Consider the following 25,911-nt stretch of genomic DNA (forward strand, 5'->3'; position numbering starts at 1 on the left):
CTAACTATAACTGCTTTATCATTCTACTTCTACTTCAATGGTACATATCCCTTGCCACCCCATTAAAAAAAAAATCTTCATTTCAGGAATAACAATGTCCAATACAATTACCAGATACATTTTTCACACTTTTATAAAACTTATGCACATATATGTGAAGGGGAGTGGTGGTGGCAAGGGAAGTTTTATTATTTGCTTAACAAGTAAATAAAAGGGAAAAGTTGGTTTTAGATTATCTGAAACATGAAGGCAATCCTAGGACAGTTCATGCTCCTGCTATGGATAAGAGCTCACCTAAAGTACAGAAGAGACTAAAATCTTTAGTCAATAAAATTCCTCTGTACTCAGACATTTTCTATATAGGTTGCTTTATTAAAAAAAGAAAAGAAAAGAAAACCACAAGTAAGACGCTAATATTAAAAATTATCAACCTCATAAGGGAGATAAAAATACCTACTTCAGAGTAAGCCAGGTAAGAAAACACTACCTGGTATTTATATGCTGTGATATATACATTTAATTGAAATAAATACTGAGGAACAAATTATATATAAATCTATAATATTTAAAAGTTACGAAATTAATCACTGCTATGATGTGGTATACACGTTTCTCTTCTAAGATCAAAAAATAAAGTTCATACCTCATAATCTGGCCCTCCAAAGTGGGATTTTTTCTTAAGTTCTGTCATGGCATTTTTGTATGCTTCCTCTACTCTTCTTCTCTTCTCTATTTCCTATTTCAAAAAAAAAAAAAAAGGCAAGTGAAAAATTAAATGGGTTTCTTCTGCATTTCACTGAAATTTAAAAATTTGACCCAGTAACAATTCCAATGGTATAAAAATTAAAATATCATTCTACCCAATAAATCATGTTTCTCTGTGCTATATATTATATATGAGTTACCATTTAAATCACCTTTTAGGTGGGTTATGTATTTAATTGGATTAAGTAGCTACAAAAGTCTCTGAAGTACCCTTAAAAAAAAAAAAGATAATTAGCACCAGTGAAAGGCCTGTAATATATTGTTGGGTTCTTTTTTCCCCCATATAAGAGATTATATGTTTTATTACGAAGAAAAGAGGTAAGGAAAAGATAACAGAAGAAAAGAACTCAGTTAATTGGTAGAACCAATTAATGTTAAAAAAAAAAATAGTTTAGGGAAGATAAATTTCTAGTGCTTACCTACAGCTAATTAAGACTATTTTAGAGGTGAAAAATATCTTAGATATCTATTCTAATTCTCTCATTTTACAAATAAGGGAGAGAGCTCTGAGAGGTTTATTTTTATTTTTATTTATTTTGAGGCGGTACCAGGAATTGAATCCAGGACCTTGTATATGGGAAGTAGGCACTCAACTACTGAGCTACATCTGCTCCCTCTGAGAGGTTTAAAGACCCAACCTCAAGACTTAGAAACAAAAGATGGCCCTAACACCAATCCCAAATTTACTGTCACAATAACTAGCTGTACTGGGTCAAATCAGATACTTACGTCCAGAAAGCTAATAAAGAACCCAATGTTTTTATTCCTTCACATCAAATACTTACTAAATGGTTAAACTGAAGTTTGTATTGAAAATAAAATAAAGCTTTTTAAAAAAAGTAAATGAAGTTTATAATGAACTCATACAAAGCTAACTACTTCCAAATAACTTATCTGAATTAAAGCTAGTGAAAAGCAATGAATTCTTTCATAAGATCCAAAGATTTCATTAACTGATTTTTGTATACTCGAGAAAATTGGGATATAATCCATTAGAATGGCAAAACAAAACATAACAAAACAAAATCCTTATAATACCAAGTATCCTCAAGGGTATAGAGCAACTGGAATTCTTATCTATTACTGGTGGGGGTGTAACTTTGCATAACCACTTTGAAAACTGTTTGCCAGTAGCCACTTTAACTAAGCATATATCCTATGAACCAGCAACTGTATGCTTAGGTATAAACCAAAGAGAAATGAGTGCGTAAATCCATCAAAAGAAATAAATATGGGCAAGAATGCCCATAAAAGCTCTACTCATAACAGTAAAAAAATGAAAGCAACCTAAATAGTTATCAACAAGAGAATAGATAAACAAATGGCGCTATAACCATACAATGAAATGCTATACAGAATTAAAAAGGATTAACTACCATTAAATGTAACAACATGGATTAATCTCATAGCCAATGCCGAGGGAAAAAAAGCTAAACATTACATATTGTATGATTCCGTTTACATGATATTCAAGAATAAGAAAAACTTATCTATGATGACATAAATTAGAACTGTGTGCACCTCTAGAAGTGGTATGAAGGAACCTTCTGGGGTGTTAGAAAACTTCTAAACCCTGATTTGAGTGGTAGTAACAGGGTTATACACACAACAACATCAAGCAATATACATCAAGCAGTTACAGGAATATATAGAAACAATCATCAAACAGTATACTTAGGATTGGTGCACTTCACTGCATGTATATCATATACTGTAATGGAAAAAATGAACAAAACAAAAGCACAGTGTGGCAATATTAAAAATACTTAGAACAAAGTGAAAAAGCAAACACTTGTGAGCCTACTAATTAAAGCAAAATTATCCTCAATGAACAGACTTAATTCTTACCAACTTTGCCAAAAACTAAAATTGTTTTATATTAGAATATTTGGGTTTCCTGGACATGGCTGGCTAGTATACTGTTTCTATAATAGAAGAGTTAATTATTTCAACTAACCAATCAAAATCATCACTAAAGAATATCAATTTTCAATTATTTAGCTGAAAGAGCAGTGAAGCTGACATTAGAAATCAACATAAAAGTATAATTTAAACCATCAACTCTACTACTAAATAGCTATTATGTCACCTATGATGTTCATAATTGATTTCATTGGTCTTTATGTTTTTTGAGGGGCTATTTCCAGTTCATTATTGTGTCCTAGTTTAGGGCCTAACACAAAGTAGGCATGCAAATACTTCTTGAATGGAACAGAATTTTCGATTAAACCATATTAAGCTATCATTGTTCTTTCTCAATTTTATGAATTATCTAAAAGACATATTTGTTGATAAACAATATTTTCTATGTAGGAGCTTTCTAGTCTTAACCATTCCATGTAAAATGTAACTGGAATCCTGTTATTATCTCAAGCTTTAATTCTGAGGGCAATAAAAAATACCCCTCCATTTTCAGCAGGGCAAAAAAGAAACTTGATTGCTGTAGACATGAGGAAGCCATTATTACATTTGATACTCTTGAACCATTAACCAATGGTTTTAAGAGATTCTCCTGTTCTCTCAATGGATTATTTGTTGTATGTACAGCGAATCTTCTAAAAATTCAATTTGATCCACACTGAATACACAAGCGGTATCTTTTTTTTTTTAAAGATTTATTCTGCCCCCTTCCCCCTGTACTTCTGTTTTTGCTGCCAGTGTCCATTTGCTGTGTGATCTTCTGTAACTATTTCTCTTTTTGTCTTCTCATTTTTTCTCCTCTAGGATTCACTGGGATTTTATCCTGAAGACCTCTGATGTGGACAGGGCTGCCAGTTCCTGGTTTCTGCTGTTTCACTTTGACTCTCTCCTGTTTCTCTTTTGTTGCGTCATCATCTTGTTGCATGACTCACTTGTGGAGACAATGGCTTACTGCACAGGTACTTGGCTTACCGCGCAGGCACGCTTCCTCTTTTTCTTTTTCACCAGGAGGCCCTAGAAATTGAACCTGGGCCCTCCCTTATGGTAGGCAAAAGCCCTATCACTGAGCCATATTCGCTTCTCCAGAGGTGGTATCTTTGAAAACAACTATGACTCTAGGATATATAGCTAGCCAATATGACATTATCATGTCATTTGAGAATTCTGAATAGTCTCCTTTCTTCTAAACCATGGGGACCTTTTAAAAATACATAGTGCTATTCAAATCTAGTGGCCACTCTGCCATTGCATCAGTGATTACATTGCTTTTCTTAGTGTCCTGCTCAAACTGAAAAAATCTTCAAATATTACAAGCAATATGACTTACTGATGAATGATAAAATTCATAATGATGTCTGGCCAAGTATTCAGAGCTAAAATACAAGAACAGAGTAAAATTCCTTTAATTCTACTACTTAACACCTAGATACCTTTGAGCACAAGTTCCTTCTATAAAGTGGCGGTGATGAACTAGACCTAGATCTCTAAGGTATGTTTCAATTCTAACGTTTTATTATTTTACTTAAGTTGAATTAAACATAGAAGTTTTTCTTTTAAACAAGTTCAGTGAGACATTTATCACACTGGAAACTAAATATTCACATTATAATATTCTTAGCAGTCTGTAGTTTAAACAAGGTGAGATAATGTGACCATAAACTAAAAATTCAATAGAGCAACATAATATATGTTAAATGACATCACCAAGACCTCTGAAAAGACACATGGCTGTGACTATAAGTAAATGTTTAACTTTATAAACGGATATTTAAATTAAACACAGTTTCATATATTACCTACTAAAGCTGGGTAATGGTAAATGGTTTGTCACTTTCATTCCAAAGAATTATTATTACAAAATTTTTAAAATTATTAAATTCCTACCATGAAAGCATATTTTGCAATAACCAAATGACTGATGAGTCTCATCAAGAATATGAGCCTAAGTCCACAAAATTTCAACTACTTCCTTTAGTCTAGTGGATCTTCCCTAAGAAGTTAGTTTGGTTTAGATGTTCAACTGATACATCAAATTTAAATAAAATCTGAAAGGAAGAAAAACTAGACTTACCTTATCCAGCCTCTTTTGCCAGCTGTCCTCACGTTTGACCATTAGTTCAATACAATGAGAAAGCGTAGCAAGGATTCCAGCAGTAGTGGCTTTAAAAGTTATTGCTTCCCCTTTAAAGTCTATGCCATTAATCCCTTTCGGTGTTACATATGGAAATACTGAAAAAGAAAGTCATTCACTGAAAATCATTCTTCAATACAATGTAAGATTGGAAAATGTTTTAAAAACTAGCAAATCTGAGGCTTCTGGACCATAATTTTCCTATGGACCTATGGAAATTTTCGAAATTTCCCCAACTATGCTCTATAAACAAAAGATTGTGGGGGCCAACATGTATTTTTTCTTTTTCTTTCTTTTTTTCTTCTTTATTTTCTTTTAAATGTTACATTAAAAAAATATGAGGTCCCCATATACCCCCACCCCTCCCACATCAACAACCTCTTCCATCATTGTGGCACATTCACTGCACCTGGTGAATATATTTTGGAGCACTGTTGTTCCACATGGACAGTGGTCTACATTGTAGTCTACACTCTCCCCCATTCCACCCAGTGGGCCATGGCAGGACACACAATGTCTGTCCCTGCTGCATCTGTCCCTATAGAAGCACAAAGAACAACCCCAAATCCTAAAAATGCCCCCACTCATATCTCTTCTTCCCTCTCCCTACCATCAGCAGCTACTGTGGCCACTTTCTCCACATCAATATTACAATTTCTTCCCTTACTAATCACAATACTTTTCAGCAGAACACCAGTAAGTCCACTCCAATCTATACTCTATTCTTCCATCCTGTGGACCCTGGGATGGTTATGTCCAGTCCCCCTCTACATCAAGAGGGGGCTTAGATTCCAAATGGATGATGGATGCAATTCTCCTGCTTGCAGTTGTAGGCACTCTTGGCTCCCTGGTGTGGTGGTTGACCTTCTTAACCTTCCTGTTAGCTGGCCAGGGTAAGTCCAATAAACCAGAGGGTAGGAGTTGCAAGTCTGCTGACGCTCAGGGCCTGGCTGTCACATGGCCAGTCCAGAGATTCAGGTTTCCTGAGTATACACCAACTCAAACGCCAACCACAGGTTCGGCAAAAGTAACAGAAGAGGCATGTGTAGAAAGGTCATATCTGAGTCCAATGCCATCACAGTCAGGAATACAAATTCCAAAGTAAGGCCAACAGACATGGCCCCGAACTCCAGAGCCATCTGCCATGACCAGAGAACCTGTGGGTCTCTGCAGCCCTCTGGAGAACCAGCACCTGGGTTTCTATCTACTTTGGCTGTCTCTGGTATCCAGCTGAGGCGTGCGTAAGCATTTCCCCTCTGATGACCGCCCAACTCTTTTTTGGAGACTCATAGCCATATAAACTCATTTGTCCTTTCCATTTCCCCTTTTTATCCAAAGTCAAAAAGCAGTTTTTAACACCTGATATTACACGTAGGCTGAGATATTCTGCTGGTCTGAGTTGACCCTTTTATTCAATGTCTTTTTCTAGTTACATCATCAACTGGTGCTTGGTAGTAATCCCTTGGCGCCAGGGAGGCTCATCCCTGGGAGTCATGTTCCATGCTGGGGGGAAGGTAATGCATTTACATGCTGAGTTTGGCTTAGAGAGTGGCCACATTTGAGCAACATGGAGGCTCTCAGGAGGTAACTCTTAGGCACCCTGCAGCTCTATGGCTAGTTCATACTCCAGGCACACAGGCTCATAATCAGAGCCACCGGTATCAAGGGCTCATTGCTGGACCATCCATCTATACTGGTCTTTGCCATTGCACTTGGGGGATTGTTGCTGTTCCACTGCGGAATGTGACAGAGCTCCCCTGGCTAGGAACTCAGCACTTTCTCAGTTGTTATTTTTAACTGAAGCCACTATAAAAATATCCAAATATTTTTATGTACCCTACATACATGCTCTGGAGAATTCCCTCCCAACCATGTGCCCCATACCAATAACACCCCACACCAGTGTTCCTCCCCTGCCATAGTTAAACCTCTCTGTAATCCAAAACTTCTTTAAAAAGGAAGCCTAATCTATTGCCAGGTTCCGTAAATAGTAAAATGGAATATAGTGATGGGTTTAAAGGTTAGATACAGAATACATAGCAATTTAGAAAAATTAAATAAAGGAAAAATAAATTGGGGTATCAAAAATTGAAAAAATGAAAAAGCTTTGTTTTTGACATTTTGCCTTTCATCACTGCTGCAGGTGTTGTCCTGTATGTACAGTGGCAAGACAATTTCTTCCTTTTCTTCCTCAGTGTCTACATCCTTTCTTTTTTAAAAATTTTTAAAATTTTTATATTTTTTCATGTATTTTTTCAAGTCTTTATTTTCCTGGATTTTATTTCCTGAAATCTATTTGCTGTACTACACCAATGAATCAACTGGAAGAATAATACTTTTAACAATAATATTCTCCCAGCTTAGACCAGGACCCAATTACGGTAAGAACTACTGTACATTCTGAGAAATCTAGAATTTTAAAAATATCTGAAGATAAATGATAGAATTGTACATGCTAACATAAAATTATAAAATTTCAAATTAAAGTCTAGTATTAATATTCAGATAAAATAGCTGTTTATATTGCATAATTTTAACTCAAGTTTAGACTTTGAATTAATCAAAAAACCTTAAAACATATAAGATATAAAGACCATAATATCTTAAACAATAGCTATTTGCATCTGCCTACCAGGTGGGAGGTCCAGGGTTCAAACCCAGGGCCTCCTCCCATGTGGTGAGCTGGCCCTCGTGCAGCACTGATGTGTGCAAGGAGTGCCGTGCCACACAGGGGTATCCCCCGTGTAGGGGAGCCCCATGTGCAAGGAGTGCACCCTGTAAGGAGAGTCGCCCTGTGTGAAAAAAGTGCAGCCTGCCTAGGAGTGGCGCCGCACACATGGAGAGCTGAGGCAGCAAGATGATGCAACAAAAAGAGACACAGATTCCCAGTGCCACTGAGAAGAATACAAGTGGACACAGAAAAACACAGTGAATGGACACAGAGAGAGACAACTGGGGTGGGGTTGAAGGGGAGAGAAATAAACAAAAAATAAATCTTTAAAAAAAACTCTTCTAGTGAAATGCTTATGAACGAAATAGTGATACTTCCAACTGTAAAAACTCATGCATATATATCAAAGGTGAAATTTATAAAAGACTAAATTAATAAACTGTACATCAGCAAAATTTAAAATTTCTGCTCTTCAAAAGGCATTTTGTTAAGGAAGTGGAGACACAAACCACAGAATGGGAGAAAATCTTTTACAGAGCATATATCTGATAAAGGACTTATAGCCAGAATATTTAAAAAATCTCTCAAAACACAACAATAATCCAACAAAGAATTGGGCAAAAGATCTGGAAACCACTAAGGAAGATATATAGATAGCAAATTGGCACATGAAAAGATGCTCCATATCATCAGTAACTAGGGAAAAGCAAATTAAAACCATAATGAGATACAACTACGCATATATTAGAATGACAAGAATTTTAAAAAAACCCTGACCATACCAAATGTTGCAGAGATTTGGAGGAGCTGTAACTCTCAATATGGCTGGTGAAAATGTAAAATGATAGAACCAGTCTGAAACAGAAAGAAACAGTTTGGATGTTTCCTTAAAAAGTTAAACATGTATCTACAGTCCTTCCACTCCTGGGTACTTACCCAAGAGAAATAAACTATATTTTCACACAAAGATGTGTAAACATTCATAGCAGATTTATTTCTAATAGTCAAAAATTGGAAACAATTCAAATCTTTACCAACAGATGAATGGATAAGCAGATTGCAGTACAATTATACAATGGAATATTACTGAGCAATGAAAAGGAATCAAGCATTGTTACATGCAACAACACTGATGAACCTCAAACCAAAAAAGAAGTCAGGCAAAAGAAAACACATACTGTATTATTTCATTTATATAAAATTCTACAAGATAGAAAATAATCTACAGTGATAGAAAACAGATTAGTGGTGCTTGGGAATGGGGGCAGAAGCAGGTGTGACAGATTAACTTAGGGTTTTAGGAAATATGATGGTGATGAACATATTCACTATACTGAGCGTGGTAGTTATTTCATAGGTTATACATACATCATAAATTATCAAACTGTATTCTTTAAATATGTACAATATATATATAAGCAATTATACCTCAATAAAGCTATTTTAAAAGCTTATATTTTCTCTATAAGACTAAAAAAACCTTTCTATAACTTTAACTTATTTTTCCCATTATTCTTATAAAAATTGATATTTTATTACAAATTACTGTTTATATTGTCAAATTAGAAATTCAAAGTCATCTGTATTCCATGCAAGAGAATATGTGCAACTGTAATGGGTCCTTACTGTTAACTATTTGATAATTTATATACTCAAGAGTGAGTATAAGATGAAAGAACAATATAAAACGTCTTTGGTAAAACTCTAGGAATACAGAAACTTATCTCCTTCAGCTGTACTTACTACTTTCAGATGCAGCCACTAAAATCTTTTGTGGAATGATACAGGAGTTATATAATAGACTTTTGAGCTTTCAAACACTTGAAAACAAAAATAATACACAGCAAGGCCTCTAAAATAAATTTTATTCAGGTTATACTTGTTAGAAAATTAAAGTCATGAAGACAAAACCTCTTAATTTGTCATCTACCAGGCTCCTCTAAGTATTGGTTTTACTGATTCTTTTTTTGCTCCAAGACTCTTATGTTATATCGTGGAACCTCAAAGTACTTGATAATTTTAGATGAGCATACTTTCTAAAGTTGGTAGAGCTTAAGAAAGGCAAAAAAGCTTCTTAAAGAGAAAAAATGACATACTCTACTCTCCCTGTGGGAAAACAATACAACTAAGTAAAAGGAATATGAAAATACGCAACCCTGAATATGAAGGGCAGAGAAAGGAATAAATGACTAAATAATCTACAAATCTGAATTTGTAAGTACGTGGGTGGAGAATCCCCAAAGTTTCTGTAGTTTTCTGCTTTCTCACATGAAGTACTGCAAATGATCGTGTGTACATATACATGCATTAGTGCAGGTGTGCGTAGGAACAGAAAGAGATTGTAGAGAATTTCTTCTCAACAGACAGGATAGCAGCTTTGCTAAAATCTCTTTGTTTTGTCTACTAATTATGAAGGGCAGTCATAGCCTAAAACTATAGCACAGGTATCAACTATACTATGGTCAACAATGAATTGGTTTGGGATTCCTGCCTTATCCTAATATGATTATTCTAACAGAATAATCTATAGTTGGCTAAAAAACCGAATTAAAAATACTCTGACATGAAAAAATCTGTGGATTAAAAGGTCTGAAAAATGATCTGCAGTCTAAATTCTTCTCTTAGGCAATTAAAATGTGAATGTGTACATAAGGACTAGGTAGTAGAAAATGACAGGATAGTACTCCAGTTTCCTAGAATAATGCATCAATACTAAATTTCCTTTCAATGAGTTTCACTGATTATATTTTGATTCAACAGAGCAATTAATACTTACCTCCATTATTTATATTATGTATATGGTAGATGACATGACAAAATGCTATTATATACATATATATATAGTATTTACAAAGTAAGAACAGACAGAAGTCGGAATATTGGTCAGAAAATATGGCTAGAAATTTAGTTAAAAGGGGACAACTGGAAAATAGATATAAAAAATCGTCAATATTTAGTGTAATTAACTATAAGAAATAAGGATTTAGGGATAGAGAATTTTTGTTTTCTAGGGTTGGTATGAAGAAACGTCCAAAGCCAATCTAAATTAGAGGCTGAAAAAAATTAAACAGTCTTTATGTAACTTTATTCAGTTAGTTTTTTTGTAACCACTTTGAAATATAATTCACATACCAAAAAATTCACCCACTTAATGTATACAATTCAATGGTTTTCAGTATATTCATAGAGTTGTGCAACCATCACCAAAATCAAATTTAGAATATTTTCATCACCTCATAAAAATCTGGTAACAATTAGCAGTCACGCCCCATTTCATTTCTCCCAACCACCACTTCCCCAGTCTTAGTCAAGCACTCACCTACATTCTGCCCCTATGGATTTGCTCTTTTTGGACATTTCATATAAATAGACAATAAGTGGTCTTTTGAGACTTGCTTCTTTCACTTAGCACACAATTTACAAGGTTCATCCATGTTACTTCATTTATCAGTATTTCATTCCTTTATATGGCTTAATAATACCATGGTATAGATACTCCTTTTTTTTTTTAATTCTTAAGTTAATGGGCATTGGGTTGTACACACTTTCTGGCTACAGTGAATAATGCTGGTATGAACTTTTGTGTGCATGCAGATTTTCATTTCTCTTGCATACACACCTACAATTAGCATTGCTAGATCTCGTAAGGAACAGCCTGTTTTCCAAAGCAGCTCCACCATTTTACATTACAACTAGCATTCTATGAGGTTCCAATATCTACACATCCTTGACAGTACTTGCTACTGTATTTTTTATTATTAATATATTTTCATTAGAGTTATGAACCCACAAAACAATCATGCATATGTGTAGAATTCCCATACAACACCCCCCCACCACACTGTTGTGGAACATCTGTTACAAATTATGAGATATTATCATCAGACTATTACCACTAACTGGTCCACAGCGTACCTTTGGCATATTTCTTCCATACCCCCCTATTATTAACACTGTACATTTTTGTCATTGATGCAAAAATATTATAGTATTGCTGTTAACTACAGTACATAAGTTACATTAATTGTATTTTTCCCATTACTACCACCCTGCAATAGTGATGCACGTCTGTTCTAGTTCACAGGACATTCTTGCACACACAATTCTCATCTACCTCTGGGTTCACTGTGTTATTCAGTCCCTAGATTATTCTCTAGCTTTCTTTCAATTGACATTTACATCCCTAGACTACCATTTTCAGCCACAATCCCATTTACAAACCAGATGCTACTCACTAAAATGTGTTACTATCAACTCTATCCATTTCCACACATTTACTGTGAAGTTAAGTAAAACTTCTATATACATTAAGTATCAGTACTCCTTTGCAGCCCTCCTTTTACTTCTTCTAAGAAAGTACTGTGTATTGAAATAGCACTGATTTTGGGTATTGATCTTGTATCCCACCATTTTGTTCAATTTGTCTCTTAGTTCTAAAAGCTTTCTTATGGATTTTTCAGGATTTTCTGCCTATTGGATGATGGCATCTGCAAACAGGGAACATTTCACTTATTCTTTTCCAATTTCGATTCCTTTTATATCTTTTTCTTGCCTAATTGCTTCTTCACAATTTCAGCTGCAAGCTGGTATAGTGCTTGTCTCTTAGGGCTTCCTACATCATTCTTGGCTATCCCATTCTCTTCACAACGTCAGTTGTAAGCTATCAGGAATAATGGCTCCTCCCGGGACCTCAGCAGTTTCAGTCTTCTGTCACATGGCAGATTAAAAAATGACAGAGCTCTCTCTTCCTTTGTGTCTGTCTGAGTGTCTGTTTATATCAGACCCAGCAAAGGGTCAGGGACTCCACCTGAGTCACACCCACTGACATAGTCAAATCAAAGCCCTAATTTTTTTCCCCCACTCCCCTGCCTTGTGGCTTTTTGTGTGCTGTCTGCTCTCTGTGTCCATTTGCTGCGTGCTCTTCTGTGTTTTTGCTTGTCTCCCTTTTTTGTTGTGTCACCTTGTTGAGTTGGCTCTCCGCAGCGTCAGCAGGTCGGGCGGTGCTCTGCAATGTCTGCAGACCGGGAGGCTCTCCACAGTATGTGGGCGAGCCTGCCTTCATAAAGAGGCCCAGGACATGAACCCAGAACCTCCCATATAGTAGACAGGAGCTACAGGGATATGACTGAGACACAGCTGCTTCTCTCAAAGCCTTAATTTTAACAGGTAACCGTATCAAAGACATCTCAGCTGAAATTAATACAATCAAAGGGTATCACACTCAGAGGAATAGATTAGTCTACAAACACAACTTCTATACTTGGGTCATGCTGTTCTTAAAAAATCTATTCTGCCAATCTCTGCCTTTTGATTGGAGAGTTTAATTGACTTACATTTAAAGTCATTACTGATAATAAAAACTTTTTTCTGCCATTTTGCTATTTAGCCTTTGTCTTATACCTTTTCTGTCCCTCACTTCCTTTAAAGTCTATTTTTATATTTATTTGCTTTTTTGTGTTGTGCCATATTGAATCCCTTTTCATTTCTATCTGGATATATATATATATATTTTATTTGTTTTCCTGTTGTTACCATGGGCTTCAAATTTAACATCCTCAATAGACAACCATTCTATTTGGTTTGATACCGACTGTATTAGTCAGTGTTCTCTAGAGAAACAGAACTGAGAGGAGATATCAGTAAATAGCATGAGATTTTATAAACTTTTGTCCCACATGATCGTGAACATGCACAAGTCCAAATTTCATAGGGTAGGTTGCAAGCCAGGGACTCATATGAAGGTCCTCGATGAGTTCCCGAGGAAAACCTGGCTGTCTAAATTGGAGATGGAAATTCTCTCTGAATGCTGAAGTCACTTCTCCTTTTAAGCCCTGCAACTGATTGGATGCAATATCACTCATTATTGAAGGCAAACTTCTCAGTTAGTTTCAGATGTAATCAGTCATATATACAATCAACTAACTGATGATTAAAGTCCATAAAATACCCTTGTATTATAATTAGTCCAAACTACTGGGCACCACTATTACCTGGCTAAGTTGACACATTAGCCTAACCAACACAGTCTACCCCTTGTCAACTTGGCAGCCATACACATCACGTTCAACCATATTTAATCTCTGAATAAACAGAACACACATACACAAACACACACGCATTTCGCTTAACAATATTCAACTATACTGCATAGAATTGGAAATGCAATAAACCCTCCAGAATAGAGTGCAAGTCCTTGGGTAATAGTCACTCAAACCTGACATCCTTAAATACTGCAATGTGAAACTAATACAACTTATGTCATGTGATATGGGGAAAAGATAGGGAAGAAAACAAAGATATTCGCTTTACGTACATATACAAACATACTCATAACAAAACAAGAAAGATCTATTCATGACCATTACAGTCCTCATTTCTGTCTTTGGTCATGTCATCGAAGTTCGTATTTATCACTACCTTCTTCCACTACCCATTCCTTGTTCCCTTTACCCTCACCAAGCACCTCAGCTGGCCATGGTTCTTTGCCTGGTGGGGTGACCCAAACCTTTACTCCTGAAGATTCTGGGCCATTGTTTGCCCTGCTTGTATTGGGTTGCTGCAGTTTTCCATTGACTTTAAATACAGAGCATGGTAGTACTAAGGAGATGCTCTGGAGGATCTCCTGTATTCCAGGCAAACTCTTCTTTACCTCCATTGTGTAGCTGCAGTCCTAGTTCCCCTTGATGTCCAGATCAATATCACCTCAGTCAGTAAAATAATTCCTTTATTTGCCAGTTGATTCAGAGGTATAAGGAGCCCAGAGTGGCCAAATGGCAGTCTTAATTTTCAGTTCAATGGAATCATTGTTGTGTTTCCTGGTGGAAGCATTCCTCTGTTTGGAACTAAGACCTATAGACATGCAGAGCTTAAGGTTGCAGGGACAGGATGCAAACATTTTCATAATGGATCACTAGGGGTAATAGTGAGTGGTGCTATTTCCTTTTCCACCCCTTGATTCCTGGACCCGTGAATCCTGGCTATGGGAGAAAACAGCACAATAGAGTGGATGCTAATTTAGAGCATACCGAGTCTCCTAGAGAGCAGTGCTCTAGCCCTGCAAAGTATTGCCACTGAGGTGGTCCCATAAGTCAGTCTTCAAAAGGCCATTCCACCATTCTATCAGTCTAGCTGCTCAAGATGATGGGGAACATGGTAAGACCAGTGAATTTCATGAGCATGTGCCCATTCCTGCACATCATTTGCTGTGAAGTGGTTTCCTTGATCAGAAGCAATGCTATGTGGGAAACCATGTTGGTGGATAAGACAGTCAGTAAATCAATGCATGGTAGTTTTGGAAGAAGCATTGTGGCAGGGAAGGTAAACCTATATCCACAATATGTGTCTATTCCAATTAGAACAAATTGTTGCCCCTCCCCTTTCATGATGGAAGTGGTCTAATGTAATCAACCTGACACTAGGTGGCAGGGTGATCACCTTGTGGAATAGTACCATATTGGAGGCTGAGTGTGGGTCTCTGCTGCTGGCAGATTGGGCACTCAGTAATGGCTGTAACCAGGTTGGCCTTGGTGAGGGGAAGTTCATGTTGCTGAGTCCGTGTATAACCTTCATTCCTACCACCATGGCCACTTTGTTTATGAGCCCACTGGGCAATTAAAGGAGTGCCTGGGAAAAGAGGCTAACTTCTTGCCACAGAATAGGCAATCTTATCTACTTGATTATTAAAATCTTCCTCTGCTAAAGTCACCCTCTGCTGAGCATTCATGTAGGACACAAATATTTTCATGTTTTTTTCCCTACTCAGAAAGGTTTACCCACATATCTCTTCCCAAGACCTCTTTGTCACTAGTTTTCCAATCATGCTCCTTCCTAGTCCCTGACAGTCCAGTCAAACCACTGGCAACAGCCCAGTAATCAGTATACAAATGCACTTTCAGACATTTCTCCTTCAAAGCAAAACAAATAACCAGGTGCACTGCTCCAAGTTTTGTCTACTGGGAGGATTTCCCCTCACCAATGACCTTCACAGACATCCCAGAAAGGGTCTAGAGTGCTGCTGCAGTCTAGAGTTGGGTGGTGCCTGTATATCATGCAGAACCATCTGCAAACCAGGCCCCAGTTTTCTCTTCTGCAGTTAACTTATCTGGATATAAGGAATTCCCCAAGGGGCTGTAGCTGTGTGCTGGGAAAGAGAAATTAAGGGTCATTTGGACCACTTCCTCATTTAACTTACTTGTATCTTCAGGATCTGCTTGAGCCCTGTTTTGTATATAACACTTCCACTTTATGATGGAGTGCTGCTGTGCATGCCCACTTTATGGTTTGGCAGGTCAGATAATACTCAACTCATGATAGGCAACTCAGGTCACATGGTCACATGGTTAAGTATTCAGTCTCTATGAAGGCCCAGTAAAAGGCCAAAAGCTGTTTCTGAAGAGGAGAGTAGTTATAAGAATGGTAGGGCTTTGCTCCAAAATCCTAAGGGCCTACAATGTAATTCTCCTATAGGGGCTTGTCAAAGGCTCCAGACAGGATCTCTATTTACTACTGATACTTCCAGCACCACTGGATCTGCTGGATCATATAGCCCAAGGGGCACTGCAGCTTGCACAGGAGCCTGGACCTGTCTAGAACCCATTCTTCTGGTCCCCACTCAAAACTAGCAGCTTTTCTGGTCCCTCAATAAATGGGTTGGAGTAACCCACCCAAATGCAGAATATGTTGTCTCCAAAATTCGAAGAAGCCAACTAAGTATTATGCCTCTCTTTTGGTCATAGGAGGGGCCAGATGCAACAGCTTATCCTTCATGTTAGAAGGGGATACCTGAACATGTCCCATACCACTGGACAACTAAAAAATTCACCAAGGTGGAAAGCCCATGTATTTCTGTTGGATTTATCTCCCATCATCTGACATGCAAATGCCTTACCAGTAAATCTAGAGTAGTTGGTACTTCTTGCTCAATAGGCCCAATAAGCATCAAATATAATGGACCAGCATGATGCTGCATGGGAGGGAGAGACAACACACCCCTGAGGTAGGATAGTGAAGGTTTACTGCTTGCTTTTCCAGTAAAAGCAAACTGTTTCTGATGGTCCTTACTAATGACAACTGAGAAAAAAATACTGGCCTGATCAACAGCATACCAGGTACAAGGAGATGTGTCAATTTGCTCAAGCAATGATACCACATTTGGAACTTCAGCTGCAATTAGAGTCACCACCTGGTTAAGTTTACAATAATCAAATATCATCCTCAAAGACCCGTCTGTTTTCTGCGCAGGTCATATAGGAGTATTTAATGGGGATGTGGTGGGAATCACCAACCCTATATCCTTGACGTCCTTAATGGTTGCATTGATCGCTGAAGTCCCTCCAGGAATCCGGTATTGCTTTTATTATTTTTCTAGGTAGGGACAGCTCTAGTAGCTTTCCCAGCATAATGGCCCTCACTCTACAAGTCAAGGAACCACTCTAGGGATTCTACCAGTAGCTGAGTATGTTTATTCCAATTATGCACTCTGGAACTGGGGAAATAACCACAGAATGGGTCTGGGAACACAGTGGACCCATTGTTAAGATGGACATGAACTCCATCAATCACCTAAGTTCTAGAGGCCCCTTCTCCAACTGGTGGGCCACAGTAGTTTTGGGTCTCCTGGAATTAATGTCACTTCTGTGCTAGTGTCTAATAATCCCCAAAATGTCTGATCATTTCCTTTTCTCAATGCACAGTTACCCTGGTAAAAGGCTGTATGTCTCCTTGGGGGAAGGCTGGAAGGAAGATTAACAGTATAAATTTTTGGCATTGTAACAGGGTGCTTCCCCAAGTGGACCAGGCCTTCCCCTCATTTGAGGGGCTCTGTGTTTTTAAACTGTCTCAAGTCTGGGAATTGATCTAGGGGCCATGACTCTTTCTTCAACTCAATTTAGGCTTTTGTTTACTCAACATAGAACACTTCGGCTTATAAAGATCAAGTAGGGACTGAGAAGACTGTCCATCTATTTTAGTTCTAGATACCCCATGAGCTATTAGTCAGTGCAATAGATCTATGTGATTCAGACTATTTTGACTGCTGCTTTGCAATATGGTAGCCATGTCCACCTTGTCTTTGGCAATTAAGTACTGCCACTTGGTGTCTGCTGGCCTGGCATCTGATCAGCCCCTTGTTTTAAGGATCCTACTTCCATGATAGCAGTTCCCATGATAATATGTGACCTACAGAAAAGAGCAACCATAGAGCTCTTCAGAGAAAATGGAGTTAGTCTCACAAATTTATTCTCCACAGTCCTCTTTAAAGATGTGCCCTCTGGACATTCCTGGGTTGGGTGGGAAAATCTTAGATGATAAATCCATTCTAACATTATAATCTCTCTAAGTCTTTGGATCTCCTCATCCACAGTGGATCCGGGCAATTACGGCACCTTGGCCTTTGGCAATATCAGCCATGTTTTGGCCCAATTTTCAGCCGGTAACCCAAATAAACTGTTAAGAGTCCTTTTAACCCCTCAAGCTACAACATCAAATGCAGAATCTCTACTAGTGGGCCTATATCAATAAATTCAGCCTGTTTTAACTTTATATTCCTTCCACCATTATCCCACACCCATAATTTCCATTCCTACACATGTTCCCTTCAGTTCTGTCTATATAACTTGGAAAAATCATACAGTTGTTTTGGAGTATAGCATACTTCCTCATGGGTCCCACTTGGTACTTCATCTTTGGGGGCTTGTTGTGACTTTAGTCTAGTTATAGGTCTGGAAAAACAGAGGGTGGTGGGGGTGGATAACAAGAAACATTAGATGTGTCATACAAGCCAATTATCTCAGGGCATTCCATTGCAGTTTCATTTGGTGAGACAGGGTTAATTTCTTTATGTGTGGGTTGGATGGCAAACTCGTGGCAGACTGGAGGTCAGGTGGCTGACTCCTTGGGATGGGCTGGAGGCTTGGTGGTAGTCTCTTTACAGCAGGCTTGAGGTTGGGTGCTCATCTCAGGCCAGGGAGTAGGCTGGGTGCCTGTCTCCTCAGGGCAGACCATTACAAGTTTATCTGGCACAGTCTCAGCAGGTTAAGGTTTCGATGTCCCTATTGCCATTATTAACTCATATGTCTCCATCCCAATCCTCAGGATTCCATTCCTTTTCAATCAATACCCCCACTTTACCAGCAGACACCATGCAAAGTTGAGATTTTAGTTCCCTTTTTAACTCTGCTACTTGCACAATGAGTCTCTGGGTCTGTTTTTCAGAGATCTCAAATCTGTGGCTACAAAAAAACAAGATTTTCTTTCAGGGCACAAATAGTACTTTCACATCACTCATGTGGTGCTTAACTTCCAAATTGAAGCCTTCAGCTCACTCCTTTCCTTTGTAACTGTATCCAAGATATTAAAGAACAGCCAGCCAACATCATTGTACTTTTTAACTCACAAAATTCTGTTAAGATGTTACAAACACTCTCACCCAAAGCCTTGCCTCTTATGAGCACAGAATTAGTTGTATCCAGTGGTGATATTTTGTGTATCTCTACTGTATTTTCAGCTCAAACCATGGACTGTTGAGTGGCCTCTTGATTACTGGAAACACACTCATTAGTGCTCTTAAATCTTTTTTTTTTAAATTTTATTTTAATTTTATCCCAGAACCAATTCAGAAACCCCATTTTTAAGATTCTGTTTCTCAAGAAGCACTCCTGGTACCAAGCTATATCAGTCAGGCTTTTCTGCAGAAACAGAGAAGGGACAAAGGGTGGGAATTGCGACAGCGAAACTCAAAACACACTCCAAGAAGGCATTGAACTGAGGGGGCTGTCAAAAGAGCGCCATCTGCTAGCAGATCAAGGAAGTGCATGTGAGAAAATTAAAAAAAATGAAAGGATTTTCCTGGCCTTTAGAGCTTCCCTCCCCAAGGCCTTGGAAGCAGGTCTGTTACCTATTACTGGGTCCAAAGCCCAGTTTAGAGCAACTAACAGGGACAATCCTTACAATCCAGGTTGAACCAAGAATCAAAGAGCAGCAGTAACATGCAGCCTCCTGCCACTAAACCCCTACAAAAGAGAAAGAAATTGAGTATCTGTGTAAACTACCATTCTAATCAGATGCCTAGACATCAGCAAAAAATTACGAGCTGTACTAAGAAATGGAAGACATTGCCCAAAAAAGGAATATATAAAAGTCCGAGAAGAGACACAGGATTTGAGAGAACTAATGAAGGAGATGCACACAAATTTCCAAAATCAAGTTAATGAGTTGAAAGGCAATACAGCTAAAGAGATAAGCAAAATCAAGAAGATATAGGGTGAGCACAAAGAAGAATTTGAAATTCTGATTAGAAAAGTAATAGAGTTCATGGCAATGAAAGATGCAATAGGTGAGATCAAAAACACATTAGAAGCATACAAGAGCAGACTTAAAATGACAGAAGAAAGAAAAAGTGATACAGGAGACAGAGCAGCTGAAATAGAAGAGAGAAAAGAACAGAGAGAAAAGAATGGAAAAAATTGAGCAGGGGCTCAGGGTGTTGAATGACAACATGAAATGCAACAACCTAAATTTCATGGGAGATCCAGAAGGAGAAGAGATGGGAAAAGGGGCAGAAAGAGTATCTGAGGAAATAATAGCTGAACATTTCCCAACTCTCATGAAAGAAAAGAACTTACATGTCCATGAAACATACCAAACCCCAATTAGAATAAGTCCAAATAGACCTCCCCCAAAACAAGACTACTCAGAATGTCAAATGTCAAAGAGAAAATTCTGAGAGCAGCAACAGAGAAACAAACCATCACATACAAGGGACAACCAATAAGACAGCATGGATTTCTCATTAGAAACCTTGAAAGTGAGAAGACAGTGGTATAATACAATTAGGATACTGAAAGAGAAAAACTGCCGGCTGAGAATTCTTTATCCCACAAAACTGTCCTTCTAATATGAAGGTGAGTATAAAATATTCACAAAGAAATAGAAACTAAGAGTTCATAAAAAAGAATCCACCAAAGAAAGAAAAGAAAAAAAAATCCACCATTACAGGGAATATTAAAGGAAGCCTTAGAGTCTGAAAGAAAAAGACTGGAAAGAGAGGTCTGGAGGAAAGTATAGAAGAAAAAATAGCAGAAAGGGTAACCAAAAGAGTAAATGACGGGAAGCGGACTTGGCCCAGTGGTTAGGGCATCCGTCTACCACATGGGAGGTCCGCGGTTCAAACCCCGGGCCTCCTTGACCATGTGGAGCTGGCCCATGCGCAGTGCTGATGCGCGCAAAGAGTGCCGTGCCATGCAGGGGTGTCCCCTGTGTAGGGGAGCCCCATGTGCAAGGAGTGTGCCCCCTAAGGAGAGCTGCCCAGTGCGAAAGAAAGTGCAGCCCGCCCAGGAATGGCGCCGCCCACACGGAGAGCTGACACAATAAGATGACGCAAAAAAAAAAAAAAAAAGAAAGAAAGAAACACAGATTTTCGTACCGCTGACAACAGAAGCGGACAAAGAAGAACATGGAGCAAATAGACACAGAGAACAGACAACTGGGGCAGGGGGAGGGGAGAGAGATATATAAATAAATCTTTTTTAAAAAAAAGAGTAAATGACAGAGAAAATAATACATGACATATGAAAACCAAAGTATAAAATGGTGGAAATAAATAATGCATTTACAATAATATCATTGAATGTGAATGGCTTAAATTTCCCAATCAAAAGATACAGGCTGAGAGAATGGATAAAAAATATGAGCCACCCATATGCTCTTTACAAGAGACTCACTTTAGACCCAGGGATACAAACTGGCTGAAAGTGAAAGGTTGGAAAAAGATGCTCCATGCAAATAATAACTAAAAAAGAGCAGAGACAGCTATACTAATATCAGACAAAGCAGACTTTAAATGCAAAAAAGTTATAAGAGAAACAGAAAGCCAATATATATTAATGAAAGGGACAACCCACCAGGAAGATATAACAGTCTTAAATATCTATGCACCTAACCAGGGTGCCCAAAAATACATGAGACAAACTCTGGCAAAACTGAAGGGAGAAACAGACATGTCTAAAATATTTGTTGGAGACTTCAACACACCAATCACATCATTTGAGAGAACAAGTCAGAAGATCAACAAGGAAACAGAGAATCTGAACAATATGATAAAGGAGTTAGATCTAACAGACATATACAGAACTTTGCATCCAAACTCAGTGGGTTATACATTATTCTCAAGTATGCATGGCTCTTTTTCCAGGATAGACTATATGCTAGAGCACAATGCAGCTCTCAATAAACACAAAAAGACTGAAATTATGCAAAGCACCATTTCAGGTCATAATGGAATGAAACTGGAAATCAATAATAGCCAGGAAAAAGGTAAATTCACAAATGAGTGGAGTCTAAACAACACACTCCTAAATAATCAATGGATAAAAGAAGAAATTGCAAGTGAAATCAGTAAATATATTGAGACAAATGAAAATGAGAACACTACTTATCAAAACTTATGGATACAGCGAAGGCAGTGTCTTGAGAGGGAAATTTAGAGCCATAAAAGCCTATATTAAAAAATAAGAGCAAGCGGATATGGCTGAAGCAGTTGAGTGCCTGCCTCCCACATGGGAGGCCCTGAGTTTGATTCCTAGTGCCTCCTAAAGAAAAAACAAACAAGACAATGAGCAGACAAGGAGGGGGAAAAAAGCAAACAAATAAACAATGGGCAGACAATGTGCAAAAACAAAGAGCAGATAACAAGTGCAAACAACAAGCAAAAAATGAACAAACATAGGAGGGATTCATCGAAGGTCTCAAGGGGAGAAAAAAAAGAAAAAAGAGGTAAACTCAAAGATTTAACTGAATAACTAGAGAACCTAGAAAAAGAACAGCAAACTAATCCTAAAGCGATAAGAAAAGAAATAATAAAGATTAAAGCATGGGAAACGGACTTTGGCCCAGTGGCTAGGGCGTCCGTCTATCACATGGGAGGTCTGCGGTTCAAGCCCCGGGCCTCCTTGACCCATGTGGAGCTGGCCCATGCGCAGTGCTGATGCGCGCAAGGAGTGCCATGCCACGCAGGGGTGTCCCCCGCGTAGGGAAGCCCCACACGCAAGGAGTGCACCCATAAGGAGAGCCGCCCAGCGCGAAGAAGGGAGCAGCCTGCCCGAGGAATGGCGCCGCCCACACTTCCCGTGCTGACGACAACAGAAGCGGACAAAAGAAAAAACAAGACGCAGCAAAAAGACACAGAAAACAGACAACCAGGGGAGGGGAGGGGAATTAAATAAATAAAAATAAATCTTTAAAAAAAAAAAAAAGGGAAACGGACTTTGGCCCAGTGGTTAGGGTGTCCGTCTACCATATGGGAGGTCCGCGGTTCAAACCCCGGGCCTCCTTGACCCGTGTGGAGCTGGCCATGCGCAGTGCTCATGCGCGCAAGGAGTGCTGTGCCACGCAAGGGTGTCCCCCGCGTGGGGGAGCCCCACGCGCAAGGAGTGCGCCCGTGAGGAGAGCCGCCCAGCGTGAAAAGAAAGAGCAGCCTGCCCAGGAATGGCGCCGCCCACACTTCCCGAGCCGCTGACAACAGAAGCGGACAAAGAAACAAGACGCAGAAAATAGACACCAAGAACAGACAACCAGGGGAGGGGGGGGAATTAAATAAATAAATAAATCTTAAAAAAAAAAAAATTAAAGCAGAAATAAATGAAACTGAAAACAAAAAAAACAGAGAAAATCAACAAAACCGAAAGCTGGTTCTTTTAGAAGATCAACAAAATTGACAAACTCCTAGCTAAATTGACAAAGAAAAAAAGAGAGAGGATGCAAATAAATACAATCAGAAATGAAAGGTGGGAAGTTACGACTGACTTCACAGTAATAAAAAGAAGATAGTATAAGAAAAGATCATAAGAAGATATTATGAGAAATTTTATGCCAACAAACTAGAAAACCTAGATGAAAGGGACAAATTCCTAGATATGATGCTAGGAGAATACAAGAATTTAACAACCCAATAACATCTTTTAAAAAAGATTTATTTATTTATTTAATTTCTTCTCCCCTCCTCGTTATTTGCGTTTGGGGTTTGTTTACTGTGTCTGCTTGTCGTCATTTTTTTTTAGGAGGCATCCGGAACCAAACCCAGGATGTCCCATTTGGGATGTCCCAATTGTTTGAGTCACTTATGTTCCGTGCTTGTTGGGTCGCTTGTTGTGTCTCCTCATTGTTTCTCCTTGTTGTACCATCTTGTTGTGTCAGCTTGCCACACCAGCCCATCGCATCAGCTCGCTGTCTTGCTTGTCTTCCCTAGGAGGTACCAGGAATCGAACCTAGGATCCCCCCATCTGGCAGGTGAGTTCCCAACTGCTTGAGCCACATCCACTTCCCACCAATTACATTTAAAGAGATTGAATCCATCATCAAAAATCTCCCAACAAAGAAAAGTCCTGGACCAGATGGCTTAACAGGTGAGTTCTGCCAAGCATTATGAAAAGAATTAACACTAATCCTGTTTAAACTCTTCCAAAGAACTGAAGAGGAAGGAAAATTATCCAACATATTTTATGAAGCCAACATCACCTTAACATATACCAAAGACAAATAAAGACGCTACAAAAAAAGAAAACTACAGATCAATCCCTCTAATGAACATATATGGAAAAATTCTCAACAAATACTTGCAAATAGAATCCACCAGCATATAGAAAGACTTATACATCATGACAAAGTGGGACTTATTCCTATTACGCAAAGCTGGAAAATCAAACATAATATAACTTGAGCTAATAAACGCGGAGTACAGCAAAGTGGCAGGATACAAGGTCAACATGCAAAAATCAGTAATGTTTTGTACACTAGTAATGAACAATGTGAAGAGGAAATTGGGAAAATTCCATTTTCAATATCAACAGAAAGACTCAAATATTAGGAATCAATTTAACCAAAGAAGTACAGGACCTTTATGCAGAAAATTACAAAACATGGCTAAAAGAAATTAAGGCAGACCTAAACAAACAGAAAGACATTCTGTGTTCATGGATTGGAAGGTTAAATATAGTGAAAATGTCAATCCTACCCAAACTGATGTATAGATTCAATGCAAAATCAATCAAAACCCAACAGCCTACTTTACAGAAATATACAAGGCAATTAACAAATTCATTTGGAGGGGAAAGTATACTTGAATAGCCAAAGCGTTCTAAAAAAGAAGAGTGACAAGGGAGGAGTTTCAAATTCACTTCCCGATTTTGAAACTTTACAAAGCTACATGGTCAAAACGATATGGTCCTGGCATAAAGACAGATACATTAATCAGTGGAATATAATTTAGAGTCCAGAAATAAACCCTTACCTCAATGGTTAACCGGTTTTTGTCAGACTACCAAGTCCATGTTAACAGAACAAAACAGTCTCTTTGACAAATCATGTTAGAGAACTGGATATCTATACCAAAAGAAGGAAAGAGGATCCCTATTTCACTTCTTATACAAGAATAAACTCAAAATGGATCAAAGACCTAAATATAAAAGTCAGGATCATAAAACTACTAGAAGAAAATGTAGGGAAACATTTTTAAGACCTTGTGATAGGTGGTGGTTTCTTGGACCTTATACCCAAAGTATATACAACAAAAGAGAAAATAGATAAATGGAACCTCCTCAAAATTAAACACTTTTACACCTCACAGGACTTTCTCAAGAGGGTAAAAGGCAGCTGACTCAAACGGAGAAAATATTTGGAAATCACATATCCAGTAAGAATTTAAAACCCATAATATATAAAGAGATGGTACAACTCAACAATAAAAAGACAGACAACCCAATTTAAAAATGGGCAAAAGACTTGAATAGACGTTTGTCCAAAGAAGAAATACAAATGGCAAAAAAACACATGAAAAAATGTTCAACATTACTAATGGTCAGGGAGATGCAAATCAAAGCTACAATGAGATATCATTTCACACCTATCAGAATGGCCACTATTAAAAAGACAGAACTACAAGTGTTGGAGAGGATATGGAAAGATAGGAACACTTATTTAATGTTGGTAGGTATGCAGAATGGTACAGCTACTTGGAGGACTGTTTGGCTGTTCCAAAGAAATTGAATATAGATTTACCACATGACCTTGCAATACCACTACTGGGTTGTTTTCTTTCAGCACTTTAAATATTTTAACCAACTGCCTTTTCGCCATCATGATTTCTGATGAGAAATTGGAACTCAATCTAATTGGCTCTCCCTTATAAGTAACATATTGTTTTTCTCTTGCAGCTTTTCAGAACTTCTTGTCCCTTTGCTTTCGGTAGTGCAATCAATAAAAGGTGTGGTATATTTTTCTTCATGCTTATCCTGTTTGGCTTTCTCTGAGCTTCCTGGATGCGCATATTTATGTCTTTTGCTAAGTTTGGGAAGTTGTCATTATTTCTTTGACCTTTTTTTTTTGGACATTTTCTGTCTTCCTTCTCCTTCTGGGACTCCCTTAATGTGTATTT

The 25,911-nt window shown here is 38.1% G+C and overlaps 1 protein-coding gene across 2 annotated transcripts in view; it reads right to left on the reverse strand.

Annotated features, from left to right (window-relative positions):
• The window catches only part of CERT1 (ceramide transporter 1), a 149,638-nt gene that overhangs the window by 44,518 nt on the left and 79,209 nt on the right, over positions 1-25,911 (reverse strand). For both annotated transcript variants that reach the window (XM_004466536.4, XM_004466535.4), the window contains exons 7-8: positions 4,757-4,914; positions 644-736 (exon numbers count right to left, since the gene is read on the reverse strand). In XM_004466536.4, the coding sequence (XP_004466593.1) occupies positions 644-736; positions 4,757-4,914 (251 nt within the window). The remainder of the gene's footprint in view (positions 1-643; positions 737-4,756; positions 4,915-25,911) is intronic.

Source organism: Dasypus novemcinctus, chromosome 2 (assembly GCF_030445035.2).
Source record: "Dasypus novemcinctus isolate mDasNov1 chromosome 2, mDasNov1.1.hap2, whole genome shotgun sequence".
Taxonomy (NCBI): domain Eukaryota; kingdom Metazoa; phylum Chordata; class Mammalia; order Cingulata; family Dasypodidae; genus Dasypus; species Dasypus novemcinctus.